This window comes from Engystomops pustulosus, chromosome 2, assembly GCF_040894005.1.
Source record: "Engystomops pustulosus chromosome 2, aEngPut4.maternal, whole genome shotgun sequence".
Taxonomy (NCBI): domain Eukaryota; kingdom Metazoa; phylum Chordata; class Amphibia; order Anura; family Leptodactylidae; genus Engystomops; species Engystomops pustulosus.
In genome coordinates, this window is record NC_092412.1 from 114,854,770 (window position 1) to 114,874,132 (window position 19,363).

Sequence of the window (19,363 nt, forward strand, 5' to 3'; positions counted from 1 at the left end):
GGAGTCTACAGAAAGAGGAGGCTGGAGGACGGTAGGGTGCAGAAGGAGAAGGTTGGAGGACAGGAGGCTACAGAAGGAGGAGGCTGGATGACAGAAAGCTACAGAAGGAGGCTTGAGGACAAGAGGCTACAGAAGGAGGAGGCTGGAGGACAGGAGGAGACTGGATTACAGGAGGAGGAGTCTGGAGAACATGAGGCTACAGAAAGAGATGACTGGAGGACAAATGGAGGCTGTCTACAGGAGGAGACTGAAATACAGGAGAAGGCTGGTGGACAGGGGGCTACAGAAGAAGGAGGCTGGAGGATGGGAGGCTACAGGCGGAGGAGGCTGGAGGACAGGAGGCTACAGAAGGAGGAGGCTGGAGGACAGGAGGCTACAGAAAGAGGAGGCTGGAGGACGGTAGGGTGCAGAAAGAGAAGGTTGGAGGACAGGAGGCTATAAAAGGAGGAGGCTAGATGAAGCTACAGAAGGAGGCTTGAGGACAAGAGGCTACAGGAGGAGGAGGCTGGAGGACAGGGGGCTACTGGAGGAGGCTGGAGGACAGGAAGCTACAAAAGGAGGAGGCTGGAGGACAGGAAGCTACAAAAGGAGGAGGCTGGAGGACAGGAGTCTACAGAAAGAGGAGGCTGGAGGACGGTAGGGTGCAGAAGGAGAAGGTTGGAGGACAGGAGGCTACAGAAGGAGGAGGCTGGATGACAGAAAGCTACAGAAGGAGGCTTGAGGACAAGAGGCTACAGAAGGAGGAGGCTGGAGGACAGGAGGAGACTGGATTACAGGAGGAGGAGTCTGGAGAACATGAGGCTACAGAAAGAGATGACTGGAGGACAAGTGGAGGCTGTCTACAGGAGGAGACTGAAATACAGGAGAAGGCTGGTGGACAGGGGGCTACAGAAGAAGGAGGCTGGAGGATGGGAGGCTACAGACGGAGGAGGCTGGAGGACAGGAGGCTACAGAAGGAGGAGGCTGGAGGACAGGAGGCTACAGAAAGAGGAGGCTGGAGGACGGTAGGGTGCAGAAAGAGAAGGTTGGAGGACAGGAGGCTATAAAAGGAGGAGGCTAGATGACAGAAAGCTACAGAAGGAGGCTTGAGGACAAGAGGCTACAGGAGGAGGAGGCTGGAAGACAGGGGGCTACTGGAGGAGGATGGAGGACAGGAGGAGACTGGATTACCGGAGGAGGAGTCTGGAGAACACGAGGCTACCGAAAGAGATGACTGGAGGACGAGTGGAGGCTGTCTACAGGAGGAGACTGAAAGACAGGAGAAGGCTGGTGGACAGGGGGCTACAGAAGAAGGAGGCTGGAGGATGGGAGGCTACAGACGGGGGAGGCTAAAGCACAGGAGACTACAGGAGAAGACTAGAGGTCAATAGGCTACAGAAAGAGGAGGCTGGAGGATGGGAGGCTAAATAAAGAGAAGGCTGGAGGACAGGAGGCTACAGAAGGAGGCTGGAGGACAGAAAGCTACAGAAAGAGGAGGCTTGAGGACAAGAGGCTACAGGAGGAGGAGGCTGGCGGACAGGGGGCTACTGGGGGAGGATGGAGGACAGGAGGAGACTGGATTACAGGAGGCTACAGGAGGAGGAGGCTGGAGAACATGAGGCTACAGAAGGTGAAGGCTGGAGGACAGGTGGAGGCTGAAAGACAGGAGTCTATAGGAGGAGGCTGAAAGACAGGAGAAGGCTGGTGGACATGGGGCTACAGAAGGAGGAGGCTGGAGGACAGAAGGCTCCAGAAAGAGGGGGCTGGAGACTACAGAAGGAGGAGGCTAAATTAGATAAGGCAGGAGGACGGGAGGCTATAGGTCAGGAGGCTCCAGAAAGAGGGGGCTGGAGGACGGGGGGCTACAGGATTGTGACACTTTATCCACCCACGCTCACTGTACCTTTGCCAGCACTAAAGATGGCGCCGTACGAGTCAACTGACTTCATAGAGCGTCGCATTGTATGACAGCAATTCCGCCGCCCGTTGCCATAGAAAAAACATTAACGAGAGCTGATGCTCCGGTGTGATCGCGGTGGGTAACCCGGGAGCTATGTGATTGTGCGGTCGGCGGGTGTGTTTCCCATAGCTCTGAAGGACTTGTCTCCGGGAGAGAGCAAACCATTGGCTGAGCCATGTAGTCATATGGCAATGCATGTACATGGCTGCGATATGTGTTATACACCCTGTGTGTGGGCAGATGGGTGATAGGAGGCTTCCCGTGGCCTGCCACAGGACATAATACTTACTATAAAGTGTATAGTAACGATTCTTGTTACTCTCTATGATGCTGATCGTTCAGGTAACACTATTCTGGGTGCCCACCCTCCAGCAGTCCCCTAGAAATAGACCCCATTAGCTTTCAGGTTGACCTTTGTGAATTGTGTTAGAGCCTGCCTGACCCTGGTGGGAATACACATCTGGATTACATGTGTTTTATAACTTGCAGAACTGTCACTGCGCTTGCCTCATATTAGAATGTAAAGTCCTGTTCACACTACTCCTTTAGGCTTAATTGTAATTTACTTGTTGAAATCTCAAACTGAAGGGGGTTTCCACTTTGTTTGTTTTTCTACTTCCTTTCGTTTTCTGGTTTATTGATATTTTTTATTGTTAAGTGTTGATGATCTTTCCCTGCATGTTTAAGGGCCACTCCTTTCTTTCAAGCCCTATTCTATAGCTTGTGAAATTTGGTGTTGAAAATCAACTGCAGACACTGCTATGTTGTCATGGGGAAGGGGGGGGGGGTGTCTAAGTAATTGACAGCTCTCCAATATTTAATATTTTTTATCTTGCAGACAAAGACAAGTTGTGTAAGATAGTATTTAGTTCCATGTTATAAAAGTTCTGTGAATTTGTAATTGAAATGACTGAAGATGGTAGAAGAATGGAAGAGGAGGAGCGAGGACCAGGGGCTGTCTTCCATGTGTTTGTTCTCATGGAGGACTTGCTGGAGAAATTGAAACTTCTGGATTATGAAGAGGATTTACTAAGGAAGCAAAATATGAGGCCAATATCCCGGTAAGCAGGGTGTAGACATATTGACCATTTTTTACATTGTTTGCATTAGGTGAAAAATATATCGTTAGTCTAGAAGACAGTAACAATCTCAGCTTTGTCCATTCACTGCATTCAATAAAAAACTACTTATGTCTACCTACTGACATAATGGCATAGAATATAGACAGTAGAAATCAAAGTACTCCAGTTATTTTAAAGGGAAACTGTCACCAGATTTTCACTAATTAAACTAATGACAGATCCTCATAGCACTACGTTAACTGTTGCCAACACTGGTTTTAGCTAAAAAAAAATTCATAGTCCCAACGAGTTGCAGGAACGTTTTTTATTTATGTAGAGCAGAGCATAGGATGATGTTGGCCAAACGAAGGGGGAATGAGTGGGAGATGTCGGAGACAGGATGTCAGGTAAGCTTACAAAGTTCTTTAGTATTGGCAATAATGAAAATGATGATATGGGAACCTGACATTAGGTTTATTTGTGAAAATATGGTGACAGCTTTCCTTTGAGGATGCTTGGAGTAGGTTACCAGTCCATCTGAGCAGTAAAAAGAAACATCAGTATTTTCAGATGCACATTTTTTTTTTTTTTATCTCTATGCTGGTTGGTCTGCACCAGACCATCAGGTATCCTATCTTGTCCTGTGTTATACAGATTTAGTCTTTGTCACTTTATTGTAAGTGTGCAAATGAAACCCAGTCCACATAAGAGAAAAGCCACAGAAGGTAAATGTGCATCACACAATGAGGATGTGAAGACTAAAGTGTTATCCAACCTGTGTACAGACCTTCCTATCCCCTCATTAATAGTATTCACTGTGCGCTTGATCCGCTGATCTTACTGGAAGGCCTCACCCCTGGGACCTTCAACGATCACAGGAATAGGGGCCCCTTTTCCTTCTGTTTGAATAGGACAAGCAAGTTATGCTGGGAGACTTCAGATCTGAAGTGTGCGGAATTATGTAATGCAATTACATGTATTGTCGGCAGGATTATTAGCATTTGTATGATGTGTTTGTAACATTTTCTTAACAGTCTCTATTTTGCATTGCCAACCAACCCTGGGGAACAGTTCTACATGTTCAGTTCTCTCGCTGCATGGCTTATCAATAAAGCTGGACGCTATTTTGAACAGCCCCAAGAATATGATGATCCAAATGCTGTCATTTCTAAAATTCTTTCAGAGTTGCGTTCCTTTGTAAGTCCTTTTTTCAGACTTCTTCTTATTAGAAGGGAATATTCTATGTAGGTCTGGGGATTTTTTTAATGTTATCTGTTTTTTTTTTGTTTTTTTTTTTCAGGGTGGTACAGCAGATTTTCCCCCCTCTAAACTGAAGGCAGGCTATGGAGAGCAAGTGTGTTATGTCCTCGACTTCTTAGCAGAGAAAGCCTTAAAGCATATAGACTTTACATGGAACAGGTAGGTTCGTGGTTGTCAGACCTGAGGGCAGAGGTCGCAATAACACCTCACCAAGCATCATAGATGCATGATGAGGCACCATTACCCCCCAAAATAATTCCCATGCATAAAAGTATGCATGACAATTATTTCTTGTAGCGCGCAGGTTGAGTGGTCTGGCGCACGATGCAAAGGAGGGAAATATCAGTAGCGTGATCGCAGCGCGCATTGGACCGCTCAGCAAAACATGTGACGCAGTGATCTGTGTCAGCGGTGCGCCGGAGAGACACGGAGCTAGAGCGAAGGCCCGGGGGAGACATGTGGACAGCAGGCTGCCCTTTTTTAGCGTGTAGCGAGTGTGCGCCTTTTTTAGCATGTAGCAAGTGCGTCCTGTGCTGTGTGTGGTAGATGTAGCTAGTGTGGCGTGCAGAGGTCTATGACGCTTGTAGAGACTGATTTACTCTTGTTTCAGCGTTGGCTGCCGGCACTCGCGCACCCGCACCTCTCAGTAGCACATATAAGGCTGCTCCGCCCTCTCCTCCCCCGCTAGGCCTGCTTGCGGCTCAGATAGAAAGTCATGTGACCAAAACCAAGTGCGATCAGCACACAGAGCCATCAACAGGATTGCGCTGTCTATGTGACAGACCGATCCTATACTGTGACAGGGGGCTGATAATATCACACTTGCCCTGGTATACAGTGAGGGGCATGCAGGGAAGGTGCTATATGCTTCCTCTCTGTATGACCCTGTATACCGTTCACTGATAACAGTGATCCTGTAGACTGTTGCCATTAGATTTCTATTATCTGTGATCTATATATAGGATTACCAGTGAACATATTTGCCCCTGTAAAAAAAAAAAAAAAAAAAAACTTGTAATTTAAGAAGAAAAAAAATAAGAAAAAAATAAACAGTGAAAAAAAAAATTGTAACGTCTTCAAACCGTCCCAAAAATAAAAAATAAAATAAATAAACTTAGAGGCGTCAGTAGCACAAAAAAACTCGGGTTTTAATGATTTTCTTTCGTATTAATAGCCATTTATTAGATTGTTAATAGACGTTTTATAGCTCTATATACAACTAGGAGTTCTATATTTTTATATTACTAAAGATTTCATACTCCTCCTCGGCTAAAAATACTCCTCAAAAATAGTGAGAGGAGTATTATTACCCTTCTAGAAAAATGTTAGTGCGACCTCTGCCTGAGGGTATTAACAGCTGCTATGCCAGTCTGTGTTTATAAGTCACTTCTTGCACTATGTAAAAATAGTTTTTTTATTTTTTGATCATTTCAGACCAACCTACCCATCTGAAGAACTGGAAGAAGAGGTTGTAGGGGAAGATGATGCAGAGCTGACTTTAAACAAGATTGAAGATGAAATTGTGGTAGGTTCCATGACATTCTCCGAGCTTTCACTATATACTGTACATGCAGCCTCTAGAATACTTTACATTTAGGCTCCAGGTCACCGTTGTTGTGCATGGTGATAAAGCGGATGACAGTATCTGGATAACTGTATTACAAACAGAGAATAATACTTACCATATATCATATCCAGATGTTTTGGAACTAATGTGCTTGTGTTGAAAAATCAATGGAAAAAACTTAACAACAGACATTTGTCCCAAATGGTGAATATGTCTTTATATGTCCATACTGGCGTATACATGAATTAACTGTGTACATAGGGGGGGATATAGCACTATTCTTGTTTGCTGTCTTCTTGTGACTTTTCAGGTTCAAGGCAGTGATTAGCACCTTATCAGATGCGACATTTTAGGCTTACTCTACTGCCATGTTTTTCTTTCCAACAAGTTGCACTTGCGCCAGAAAAGTCGTACAGCAGTGGAGTGCGTCCAAAAATCTGCACGTCCCTACCTTGCACATAAAAAGTTGTATCACTATTCTGTCTTGGCTGTCTTTATATTTTCCCCACATTCTTCTATGCATCCATTGGATAGTTTTCCCAGAGAGTTTTCCTTGATATGCTATGGACATAAGTAGCAATAAGATTGTAGGGCCCTCACTCCAGTTTTAGCTGGTTATGGTGCTCTGTAATGTCTTATTTTATTTGTATATGTCGCCCGTGATCTGTGCAGCGCTGCAGAATATGATAGTTCTATATAAATAAAGATTTATTATAATATTTTGTTTATTAGGAAGAAGATTCGGACAATGATGAGGAACAGTTCATAGATCTAAATGTTCTTAAGGCACAGACTAGTAAATTGGTAAGTAGCTTTATTTAGTTTTTTTTTTTTTTTAGCTTAGCTTTAGTTTGTTGTTAGGGGTTAAATGCAGAAAAATGCTTTGCAAGTGCCTTAACATGGCTTGTGTTCCACCTGCATGAGGGTTGGGGTTTTTTCTACCTCGTGTCCTCTATTTACAATACATTATAATGTATTTGTACCAAATATTGACATTTTTAGATAAATGATCAAGAGCAATGTTGTGTTAGGCTACAGTCACAGTGTTTTTAAGCCATCCATTGTATGGAGGATTCCTGACAGCAGATGCTTATACAGTGGGATGGGTCCTCCATTATGGCTCCTGCACCCTTAAAATGGGAGGAGGCGTGCACATGGGCAGAAATCATTTTGAGAAACACCCATAGCATAGGCTAAGCACTAGGCAGGGATGGATGGCTCCGATGGCCTCCACTGATCGTATACTTTGCTTCATTATATTACATAGACGCTGCCCAGCACTCTATTTCTTCAGTGTATCCACCTGTGGATCTTTTCTTTTTTTTAATTTTTGTATTGTATACCTAATAAAATATTTTTTTACAAGCACTGGCTTTGAGTCTCATTTTTTCTTCTTCGTTATTGTGAAGGAATAAGATGATCAATTACAAAATGTTGTCTTTCCTCACAAGTCGGCTGAGTCTTCTAAGCCAGCAGAGATTTTGGAATCCAACACAGATGCAGCAGAGTGGTATCTGGAAGTGGAGCGCGTTCTTCCTCAGCTGAAGGTCACAGTCAGAACAGACAATAAGGTCAGCTCAATAGTCTGGCTCAACACACATCTGCTTGTAGGCTTAAAGTGAACAGAGTGTAATAAAAATCTTCCTGCTTTCCTTTTAGGACTGGAGAGCTCACGTGGATCAAATGCATCAACACAGAGATGGCATGGAAACATCCTTAGGTGAAACCAAGGTGAGAGAGAAATCTAATAGAGGGCAGCTGCTGTTCAACTCCTGTGGCGAGTATGTTTCAATGGGTTGCAGGTATTGCAGCTCAGCTCCATTGATATTAATAGTGTTTGAACTGCATTACCACTCACAACCTGTGGACAGTAGAAACCAGAAGTTTACATACACTGGGGTTGCACAATGCATCCAAACCTCGTTACTTGTGTGATACTTTCATACTCAGAACAGTTCAATACTGTCATTTTTCGGTACTCAATGACTTCTGCTGTTGTACAGACTCCCAGTATCTATAGCTTACACTATATAAAAAGACACATTTTTCTCATATCTGAAATGAATTCAGAGTAAACCATTCACATTTTAGGTCAATTAGGATAACCAAAATTATTTCTTACTTTCTGCAAAGTCAAAAGTTTTACATACACTAAGATTACTATGCCTTTAAACAGTTTGAGAGAGCATGTGATGAGGTCATGTCTTTGGAAGCTTTGGACAGTTATTGGCAACACACCTGATGTATTTTTTATTAGACACACACCTGATGTATTTTAAGGCACACCTGAAACACACTGCTTCTTTGTTTTACATTATGGGAAAGTATAAAGAAATCAACCAAGATATCAGCAAGAGAATTGTGGGCTTGCATAAGTCTGGTTCATCCTTTGCTTTCCAGACACCTGAAGCTCAGTTATACCAATGCTGTCAAGAATGACCTGTACCTAGTTTTGCTCATACAGGTTTTTAAAAAGTACACAGCCTGCCCACTCCTTCGTGGATGCACCCCTACACATTGCGTGGAGGTGGAAAAGTCGCTATTATAATCAGAGATAATTGCAAATTCTTCTGCACTGCAAGAATTTGCGATTATATGAGCGCTTCTAGGCCAAAGACTCGCAGAGAAGCATAAATAAATCTCACCCATAGTGTTGTTTTGGTGTTACATGTCCTTTATACTTTTTCAGAGAGATTGTTTTTAATGTATTTCCAGGGATATCTGGACAAGCTTCACAGTGAAGTCAGTAAAACTCTGGAGAAAGTGACCAGTCGAGAGAAGTATATCAACAGCCAGCTTGATCCTCTGATCCAGGAGTATCGGGCCGCACAAGCCCAACTGAGTGAGGTAATCCACTTTTACAAACACAATACGAGTTAAAAAAAAAAAAAAAAGCCAACAAATTTCTGATAAGTTCTATAAATGTTACTATTTAGTTAGTAATTTATAACCACAATTGATTTTCCAGGTTATAGATTACCTAATATTGTGATCAGTTTTCTGCATATGCTGCAAACAGAGTAGTACCTTTATAGTGTATATTCCCACCCACTCAATATGCTGAGATGTATTCAATTTATTCAGCTGTACAGTTCCAACACATTAGACAGCACTGTAATCTCTATTCATCACTTATATTATTTTTAAATATTCAGAGAAGGATTAAATGCACATTTTGTGCTAAATAAATTGAATGTACTGTATATACTCGTGTATAAGCTGGGTTTTTAAGCACAAAAAATGTGCTGAAAAACCTCAGCTCTGCTTATACTCGAGTCAATAAAAAAAATAAAAACTTAAATACTCTCCTTCCGGCGCCCCCGATACTCAGCGCGGCTCCACCATGTCTCCACTTCTGTCTTCCCCACGGCTCCTCTTCTTTCTTCAGTCTTCAGTAACAACCGGCAGAGACTGGGCCATGTTATCTCTCAACCGGCCAAACACTATGACGTCATCAGTGGCTGCATCATAGTATGTGCCGGCTGGCAGAGGGAATGGCCACGTCTCTGCTGGCTGTTACAGAAGACCAAAGAAAGAAGAGGAGCTGCGGGAACCGGAGCGTCGCGGAGAAGATAAAAGAGGAGTCACGCCGACATCGGAACTACCCGAAGGTGAGTATCTCCTCTAGTATACAGTGCTGGCTGTATACTACTGGGGGCAGGCTGTATACTACTGGGGGCTGGCTGTATACTGCAGGGGGCAGGCAGGCTGTGACCAATGGATTTCCCACCCTCGGCTTATACTCGGGTCAATAGGTTTTCTCAGTTTTTGGTGGTAAAATTAGGGGTCTCGGCTTACACTCAGGTCAGCTTATACAAGTATATACGGTAGTATAGTTGACTAATTACATGTTATTTTCCTCATAGTTAAAGGAGCAGCACCAGCAAGTAACTGAAAAGGTAACAGAGAAGACACGAATCTTGTCTGAGGTAAGAACTTACTGTTTTAATGGTTCTGCATGTATATGAAAAGAAGTTCTAGAAAGAGCACATAAATGCCCATTCCTGAATTTTACTCTGAACTATGATTGCTTAAGCCAGAGGCTGCGCGGATTGTGGCACAATTTTCACTAAATTGTCATCATTAAAGGGGGTGTCCGATTGTTTTTAAATTTCTGGATACAGGCTGGGGAGGGATTTAAAAATAAACAAACCTGTACTCTCCTCCTCCACCTCTTATTCCCAGCATGGGGACGGGTGGGCATGACCGGTCACCTGAGCTTCCTTGCCCCTGTACACAAAAAGGGACATGGACCGGTGGGACAGGAGGTGAGTACAGGTTTGTTTTTTAAAAATCTCTCCCCAGTCAGCTTCTAGAATTTTATAGACAATTGGACAACCCCTTTAACAAAAATTACCACATAGTGGCCTCAGATGTTGGCTGAAATTTCAAGTGATCTTATCTAAATATTGTAAAGAGCCAGCCCTTTACTGGTCACTAGCCAACACAGGAAAATCTAAGGTGGAGAACTAGTTTGTGGTTCCTTATGGACAGCCCCTTTAATTGACTAATTATGAAGAAAATGACCAGCCACAAAGGCTGGTGACTGCAGAGCTTATCTTGGCTGTATGCATGTTTATTTCACTGGTGGGGGATGTATGCTAGGAATAAAACATATTTAATGTAGTTGTTCTCTTTCTCTTAAGCTAAATGAAGATTTAGAGAAGGTAAAGCAGGAAATTGAAGAAAAAGGGAGCAGCATTACAGATGGTGGTAAGTGTAATTGTGGTCCCTACTGATGTGCGTGATTTCACTGCCAATATTAAGGATGGTGGCTGATGGCTCCACTTGGAGTCTGCGATGCAGGCATGGCTTGAATGACATCTACCACCAGGATGAAGGATTGTAAACCAAGCACACTGACATACTGGTGTTAGGAAAAAAGGGCTTTAAGAATTATGCAAATTGGCCTGAGGGGCCACAGACTCATTTTCATAATTTTAAAAGCCTTTAGAAAAAAAAAAAACAACTAAAGAAATAAGGGATAAGAAGATAAAAGAAGAGCAGATCCTGCCACAGGGGGTACACACCAGGATGTCTGTGTGCTTGGTTTACAATTCGTTATCCTGGTGGTAGATGTCCTTTAAGCATACTATATGGTTAGTAGTGTATTTGTGATTACCAACCAGTAAGGATTTTTCAATTAACTAGTATGATGGCAGATTATTCTCAACCATATATCTAATTGTGGTCCCATCAAACATCAGTATGATGCTATACCGCACTCCTCCTCCTCCTCTATAGCCACTGACAGCATGCAGTGAGTGGGAGAACTAGGAGAAGCCCCATAATTTCAGTTGTGTCAACATTTGCAGGATGTGGTATTATAGTGGTATGCAGGAATTAAAGGGGTTTATCAGGATCAGAATATAGACAACTAGGTGTTAGGATAACCAATCAATATTAGATTTCTGCATTTGAAGGGGTCATTAGTTGAGGGGAAAAAAACTGTATGGAAAGCTGGCAATGCTCACCCAGTAAGACACTCTTTAGGAAGACTTTCACTCCGGCAGCTTGGATCTCCATGTGACCACTGTGTCCGACAAAGGAAAATCCAACAAGAATTATGATCTGCCAACGCGTTTCGAGCGCATTAGACACTCTTACTCATAGCCATGAGTAAGAGCGTATAACACACTCAAAACGCGAAGGCAAAGATCTGTAGCCCTCGCTGTGGACGCAGTGCTTTTGCATATGTGATGTTGTACTGTCTACATAGGAGTCAATAAAAGTCTGAAAGATTTTCTACCACTTGCACTGGATCGTAATTCTTGTTGGTCATATTATTTGAGCATTACAGGCCTCTTCATTGTCTACATGTGATCAGGATTATTGTGGCATAATTTAATGGAGCAAAGCTACTAGTAGGTACACAATGTGCAGGTAGATGAACCTGTGTAAACAATGAAGAGGCTGTATTCCCTTCAAGGAAAATGCCATCAACATTAAAATGCCATCTTGGAAAATCCCTTTTATTTGAGTAAATAGTTTCTTTGTCTGATCCCAGGGGAAGGCTTTTATTGTTCTTGGGTGTGTATAGTGTTTGTCAGTCTCTTAGCGTGGCAACAAATGAAGAAAACAGGGGACCTGCCAAATCTTACACTTTATATAACACTTCCATCCATTTTTTAGATCTTACTTGGGGCTTGATTATTATTATTTATTTATAGAGCACCATGAATTCCATTCATTAAGGGGTTCACACACATTACATTAACAACAAAACAAATGCAAGTAAAAATACTACAGATATCTGGAACAAGTGGAAGGAAGACCCTGCTGTGAGGGTAGATGGAGACCCCAGGTGAGGGAGCAGAACAGTGCAGTTATTGTGTGTTGTAGGCAATCTTGAACAGATGTGGTTTTGGGTTATTTTTGTCAGATTGTCCCCACCTTCCAAACTGTCACATTTTCTTAGATACTATGGAAGTATGGAAGATGCATGGGAGACCTCCTAGAGATGGTTGTGAGAAGTGCGTATGTTAATAGAGTGAAGCTGCAGATCCTGTGGGATGTATGGATGGGACAGGTTGTGGACAGCTTTTTAAGTTGACAAAATGAATTTGTTGTTCAATGAATAGCCAGTAGAGAGACTGGCAGAGAAGTGAGGTACTGTAGCGTAGAAGCGAGGTGATGGTCCCCGAGTCCCCTTCCCTAGACTCGCCCCACTCTGCTGGCAGGGAACCAAAAAAAAAAAAATCAGCATGGCATAGGCTATTGCAATCGATCACCAGCTAAACATTACATTCCTGGTGTCAAAAATTACTCGAAGGCAGCGGACTTTAGGGACTGGGGAGAGTGTAGAGCCATGGATTGTGTCTGTTAGGTCTTGTGGGAGGGATGTGTTAACAAACTGTCTTAGGCCAGAAGTGTAGATGGAGAATAGTAGGGCAGAGTAGTCCCAGGGCAGAGCCTTGTAGGTCGCCAACAGAGATTGGGAAAGGTCAAGAAGTAGTATGATTGTGATAGACACTGAATGTCCAGTTGGAGAGGTATGGAGAAACTAGGAGAAGGCCAGGTCAGTAATGCCAAGAGAACATAGCGTCTACAGCAGGAGAGAATGGTTCACAGTGTAAAGGGCAGAAGGTAGATCAAGAAGGAGGACAGCAGAGTAATGATGTTTTGCCTTGGCAGAAAGTTTATCATTGGGACTATGGTTAAGGCAGTCTCAGTGGAGGGATTGCCTGCTCCCGTTATCTCACGGACTTATCTCACTGCAGACTTCTGTTAGTATAGAGATGACGGTGGTGTAAGTGCATGAGTTTCAGTGCAGTAGCAGGTTCGTGGCTCTAGACGAGTGTCTTCGCCAATGTCTGTATACAAAATGAAGTCCACAGTAATGGGCGCTGCTGCTGGAGAACGGGAGCTGGAAAGGAGGTAATATAAGTGCTTTTTTATTTTTAAATTCCCTCAGCCTCCAGTGGCATATAGAGTCCAGGTTGGGAAAAGAGTGATGTGGGTCAGTATGTTTTTAAATTGATCAAAGTCAACAGTGACACTATTTGATAGATGCAGTGCAACATTTTATGCTTACTATCCAGAATTTATATGAGGCACCGTACTTGGTGCTGGATGTTAAGACTAGTTTTCAAAATGCATAGTAAACTACTGTATATTGAGCACATAAAACTCATTACAGTGGGAATCCTGAATAAACCTCCACATAGTAGGTGCATTGCTGATTATAAGTACCTGTTTGTCATTAAAGGGGTATTCACACATGGGCATTCACATTTTGTGTGAACATAATTTCCCATAAATGTAGTCATGTTGTCCTTGGATACGACCACCCCCACACTGGCTGAGGCCAGATCGGCCTCCTGCATTACCACAAGACAGCAGTGGACATTTCCTTTGAAGAAATAATTTGTTTCTTTGCAATCACAGCAGTGTTGGTCGTATCCAGGGACAGCTGGTTTCTGGCTAAATGTATGGGAAATTATCTTCACACGGTACATATTTTTTAAAATAACATCCGATTGAAGAAATGGTAATATATGGCTGATGAATTAAATTAAATGTAAATGCCTAGATGAGAATACTGTATATACTCGTGTATAAGCCGAGTTTGAAAAACTCACCTCGGCTTGTACACGAGTCAAGTAAAAAAAAAAAACGTAATACTCACCCTCTGGTGTCCGGATCGCTGGCGCGGGTCCCGATCTTCAGCGTGAGGCTCCCAAGCTTCGGCGCGGGTCCCGGCGGCTCCGCTTCTCTCTTCTTTCTTCTGTAGCCGGCAGATCGCGTCTATGTCTCGCCGCTGATGACGTCATCAGCAGCGACACCGCCGCATCATAGTGCGCGCCCGATGGCAAATAGCATGGGAGCGATCTGACGGCTACAGAAGAGATAAGAGGAGCCGCCGGGACCCGCGCTGAAGATCAGGAGCCTCGCGCTGAAGATTGGGACACCGAGGGTGAGTATTAAGTTTTTTTTATTTTTTATGCGCTTGGCAGGGGGCTGGTTGTATACTACATGGGGGCTGGCTAGCTGTATACTACACCCTCGTCTTATACTCGAGTTAATAGGGTTTCCCAGTTTTTGGTGGTAAAATTAGGGGTCTCGGCTTATACTCGGGACGGCTTATACTCGAGTATATACGGTACCCCTTTAATATATACAATCCAGTCTTCTAACTAGAGTGATAGCACAGCACCACAACTAGTATCTAAAACTCATTAACTACTGTGCAGGGAAGTATTGTTTCATTTACTTGCCCTAATAGAATTGATGTAAAATATCTCATATACTGTATCACTTTCCATTTTATGGGACCTTCACTGTGGAAATTTCTTGAAGGGGGGAGCACTGCTGTGAACATTGCGTTGAGTGGGTTCTGCTCAGGATATTTAATTGGGTGGGGGCTCTGCAACGGCCGTTTTATTGGGTGGGGGGGCATTGCTGGGGACATTTCAGTGAAAAGGTATCAATACATTAAAAGAGGCCTACAGAAAAAGGGGCACTATAGAGAGGGGATGCCCCAATAATGTTCATTTAATGTGGTCTGACAGACATTTCATATATAATATACATTCAATTTCTCTTTGCAGCCCCTCTTGTGAAGATGAAGCAAGCCTTAACCAAGCTGAAGCAGGAGAACATACAGATGGACATAAGGATTGGAGTTGTGGAACATGCGCTACTTCAGTCAAAGCTTAAAGAAAAATCCAATATGACAAGAGACATGCATGCTGCAGTCATTCCAGAATCTTCCATAGACTATTAATTTTTAAATTAATAATCAGAGGGGTTTTAGAATTAAAATCATTTGAAAGGGAAACTTTAATTTTTATATACATCTTTTCATTGAAAAAAATTCTTATCCCCCAGTCAGCTCACAATGTAAAGGTTCTTGATAAAATATTACAGAAGGCCTTTCTTTAGGTTTCAGCAATGGGTCCTTTGTTTCTCAATATATGGGTGCATTTAAATGACCGTTTTGGGACCTTTGATCTTGCTGCATAATATGCAGCCAGATCAGGCCACCCATAGACTTCTATGTCTCCTGGTCACTGTGCGTTGAGCATACAATGGAGAACATTTACTAAGGGTCCGTCGGATGCATTTCAGTCGGATTTCACAATTTTTTCCATTTTGCCCTGAATTGCCTTGGGTTTTTGGCGCATCGGTGGGGGCGTGGACGTCGGACAACCCGACTGATTCGGACAAACCGCAGAATTTAAAAACCAAATTGTGTTGCAAGATCAGCACTCACATGCACCGGGAAGAAGAAGGTGAACTCCGGCGGACCTGAGCGGGGGAAGCAACACATGAAGGAAATTGGACGCACGATCTTAGTGAATCGCGGCAGCTCCGAATCCTCGTCAGACATTCCAGATCGACGGCATCAACGGGACGGGTAAGTAAATGTGCCCCAATGTGTCACTGCTTCATGACCCAGTCAGCTGCTTCTCTTCCTATGGAAGGAGGAGGAGGGAAGAGCACTCGCTCCTCCTCCTTCCAACCTTGTACTCACCCGGGATCCGGTCCTGACAAGCACTCGGCCGTCTGTATGTTGCCAAAAGATTGTACCAGCAGTTTTGACCAAACAAAGATGTTTGTTGTTGGTAGAAGCAGGACTGTGAAAAAAGCATTTATGTTCCAGGATTGTAGCTGTATGTGGTGCAGTTCTGTGTGACATGTCTTCACTGAACTACTGCACAGCTCCTCCCCACTACTGTAAGTAAGAGCAGTAGCAGTCTTTAGGTTCAGGAGACTCATCCAGTGATTCAAGTCTAGCTACAGTCCTGGAAATTAGAATAATCTTTCAGTCTAATAACAAAACACATAAAGGTATAGTTACTCAGATCTGCAGAATGATGCCAGCTCTGTATATTAGAAACTGCTGGTCAACCCCCTTCCAGCAATGCCACAATTTGAAATAGAAAACTCCACATGCTTCTATATTACCTTTAATACAACACCATAAGAGAACAGCCATAATGGAAGGGGGTGAAATCTGCCATCGCAGAAACATCAATACATAGATATGTAGATACTGTAATGCTTTTTACTTGTATTTTATAAACTGTATTTATTCTTGTTTGGTACAATCATTTCATTTTGTATGCAAATAACATGCAGATTAAAAAGATTGAAAGCAAATAGTCTCTTTTTTTATTATGTATGGAAAGCAATGATGTGAGTTGTTGCTTGTCCTGGACCCACCACTGCTATGAAGCTGGATACCCCGATCTGCATAGTCTATAAACCACTGATCACTTGCAGTGCAGGACCCTTAGGGTGATGCCACATATGGCGTTTTGAACCCATTTTTGGTCCTTTTTTTTAGTAGTCAGTCTTAAAATGAATGCGTTTTTTGACCAGTTTTAATTTAGATAATTGGTAAAACTTGTCAAAAACGGATGCGTTTTCAAAAAACAGTAAGAACAGTAACCATGATTACACTGCGATTTGCAATAGATGGGGGGCCTTTAGGGTTTTGGCTGCCAAATACTGACCAGAATACTGCTGATGCTGATTGAAAATAGCACTGCTATAAATAACAATACATGTATCTTCAATATATATACAGATACAGTCTACCTCTATCTACACCACTGGAAAAGAAGAGAATTAACTTCTACATCTAAGTGTTCTTTGAACTCATTAACCTTTAATCTTCCAACATTATATATGAATGTATAGCCGAATTCATAGAAACTTAACTCCTTAGTGACGCAGCTACATTACATTTTTTAGGTGGTTTTTTTTTTCGAGACACATAGAGCTAAATTGAAATATTACCTTTTTAACATTTTTATTTTGGGTTAAAGGTAGAAAAAGGTTTTATTTTGTAATTTATAGTCCTTTTTTTTTTTTTTTTTTAAATTAACTCAAAATGAACATTATTAATGATTCCCTATTTTGTTTTGCTCGTTTTTATATATATAATGGGGGTCATTTACTAAGGGCCCGATTCGCGTTTTCCCGACCTGTTACGCGAATATTTCCGATTTGCTCCGATTTCCCCTGAATTGCCCCGGGATTTTGGCGCACGCGATTGGATTGTGGCGCATCGGCACTGGCATGCACGCAACGGAAATCGGGTGGCGTGGCCGATTCCGGATTCGGAAAAAACGCTGCATTTTAAAAATCTGTCGCCGAGCTCGCACTTACCTTCACTCAGCCCGGCTCAGTGAACTCCAGCGCGTTCCGATGCTTTTCAGCGCAGCAGCGCCACCTGGTGGACGGTGGAGGAACTGCCTTAATGAATCCCGGCCGAACCCGAATCCAGCACAGAGAACGCGCCGCTGGATCGCGAATGGACCGGGTAAGTAAATCTGCCCCATTATGTATAGTTTCGGGCAAACGGGGCGACTATGACAATGCTTTTCGTAGTGTAGTGGGGGATTTTTTTTTTTTATTATATGGGTAAATGTCATTGTAATTTTATGAATATTTATTAATATTTTTTGTGTATGTGTGTTTTTACTTTAAATGTCCCCAATGGGGGACATTTTCACTTTTTTTGTTTTTTAATTTTACTTTTTTTTTTCTTTTACAAGTTTGAGGTAAAACTAGCTGCCCATAGAAACCAATCAGAGCTCAGCTTTAAATTTTATAAACAGCTGTGGGAAATGGAAAGCTTTGTTTGGTTGCTATGGGAAACTAGAACCGTTCTGCCCGCAGACTCTTATGATAAAACTCCCCCATTGATTGTTCTATTTGTGCAAAGGAAAAAAACAATAGGGCAGATTATACTGTTCATTTTGACAAAATAAGGTAATCTTCACAGTGTCTACCCCCCTATTAGGGAGGGAGGGGGATGGGGAGGAGAGTAAAAATGCCTGAGGAGACCCAGGCTGCAGCTGCCCCCCTCCCCACAAGCTGCTGACAGGGAGCCCGGTAATGTGAATTAAGCTTATAAAAACTAATAATTTACAATGCTGACAAAGGCTTTTTTTTATTTTTTTTTTATTGAAAATTAACATGTCCATACAAGCATACATTGCCAGGGCAATAATTACATAAAGTATATTTCCAATACAAGGCGGTATACACAGATGTAAGAAACACATGTTATGGGTTGAACAGAGGTATATCATTGCCTGGATGTGTATTTGACAATATCGCTTTGATGGACAAAAGTTGTTACAAAGGCATTTTTTTTTTAACTGTATTTATTGTGAAATTTTCAATTTTGTAAAAGAACAAGACCCTAATATAGGGTCAACAATACAAACACTGGGCCTGGCACCCACAGGACAAAGGGGGAGGGAAAAGAAGATGTATGAAAGAATGAGAAAGGGAGAGAACCTATCGGGTCACTAGGTTCCATTTAATCTGGAATAACAGCTCCAGTTCTCTCCTGCCGTTAGTGAATGCCTCTTCCAGTTTAAAAATCGGAATTCACAAAGTGTTGGCTGGTTAAGTGATATCCTTGCAGCCTAGTTTTACCCAGTTCTGAGGGAAAGGATTGGGGGAGGGGGGAAGGGAGGGGAAACGCATATCATTAATACAAAACCAAACCAAAGAATCATGGTAACTGCTCATTATCTCATCCCTGGAGGTTAAAACCCAAAAAACATCAATACAACATATACTCATTTGTATTTATGCTCCTAAAATATTTCAGATAAGTAAAGAATGTCCGATCGTTGCTTGTTTATGTAAGTACCAGTATTGTGGAAAGATGGAATAAAGCATTCAGCCACAATCTTGCTATAATTAGGATCGTCCAGTCCAATGCAAGAAGACCACATCACCTGCACAACAAGAAAGGTTATACTTACCAACTTCATACAGGAACCAGGTCTTCTTATTCTTGTGGTGCGCCAAAAACATCCATCCCGCATGTGCGAACCTGCGAATATACGCAAGCTCGTTGTCTTACTAAAAGATTGAGTTTGACACTAAGGAGACTCCGGGACGCCGGTATATATCACTCCCTCATCTTTTCCTTTATGCAGTGCCTTGATGAATTAACCATGAGTAGGAACAAGCGGTTCCATACAAAATTATTAGGACGGTCTATATGCTTTCTCTTCATAAAAATAAGCACTTTCCAAAAAACGGACATTGTTCGTTGAATGC

General features: G+C 42.6%; 1 protein-coding gene across 2 annotated transcripts; it reads left to right on the plus strand.

Annotated features, from left to right (window-relative positions):
* The first annotated feature begins 1,877 nt into the window (after positions 1–1,877).
* IFT57 (intraflagellar transport 57) lies at positions 1,878–16,432 on the plus strand. 2 transcript variants are annotated; one of them, XM_072136076.1, is made up of 12 exons: positions 1,878–2,014; positions 2,778–3,000; positions 4,035–4,197; positions 4,301–4,419; positions 5,695–5,785; positions 6,560–6,631; positions 7,279–7,398; positions 7,487–7,558; positions 8,543–8,674; positions 9,694–9,756; positions 10,474–10,540; positions 14,878–16,432. In XM_072136076.1, exons 2-12 carry the CDS (start codon positions 2,846–2,848, stop codon positions 15,051–15,053), a joined length of 1,230 nt encoding a protein of 409 aa, XP_071992177.1. In that variant the 5' UTR covers positions 1,878–2,014; positions 2,778–2,845; the 3' UTR covers positions 15,054–16,432. The 2 variants fall into 2 exon arrangements, with proteins under 2 accessions (XP_071992177.1, XP_071992178.1); XM_072136077.1 differs by lacking the exon at positions 1,878–2,014 and adding an exon at positions 2,077–2,281.
* Positions 16,433–19,363: the final 2,931 nt, after the last annotated feature.

Bases quoted from the DNA above. Each gene is read 5' to 3' on its own strand.
- IFT57 (XM_072136076.1), top strand. From the start codon at position 2,846: ATGACTGAAGATGGTAGAAGAATGGAAGAGGAGGAGCGAGGACCAGGG. The intron at 7,559-8,542 runs GTGAGAGAGAAA...ATGTATTTCCAG, and splicing joins CATCCTTAGGTGAAACCAAG to GGATATCTGGACAAGCTTCA. The intron at 9,757-10,473 runs GTAAGAACTTAC...CTTTCTCTTAAG, and splicing joins AGACACGAATCTTGTCTGAG to CTAAATGAAGATTTAGAGAA.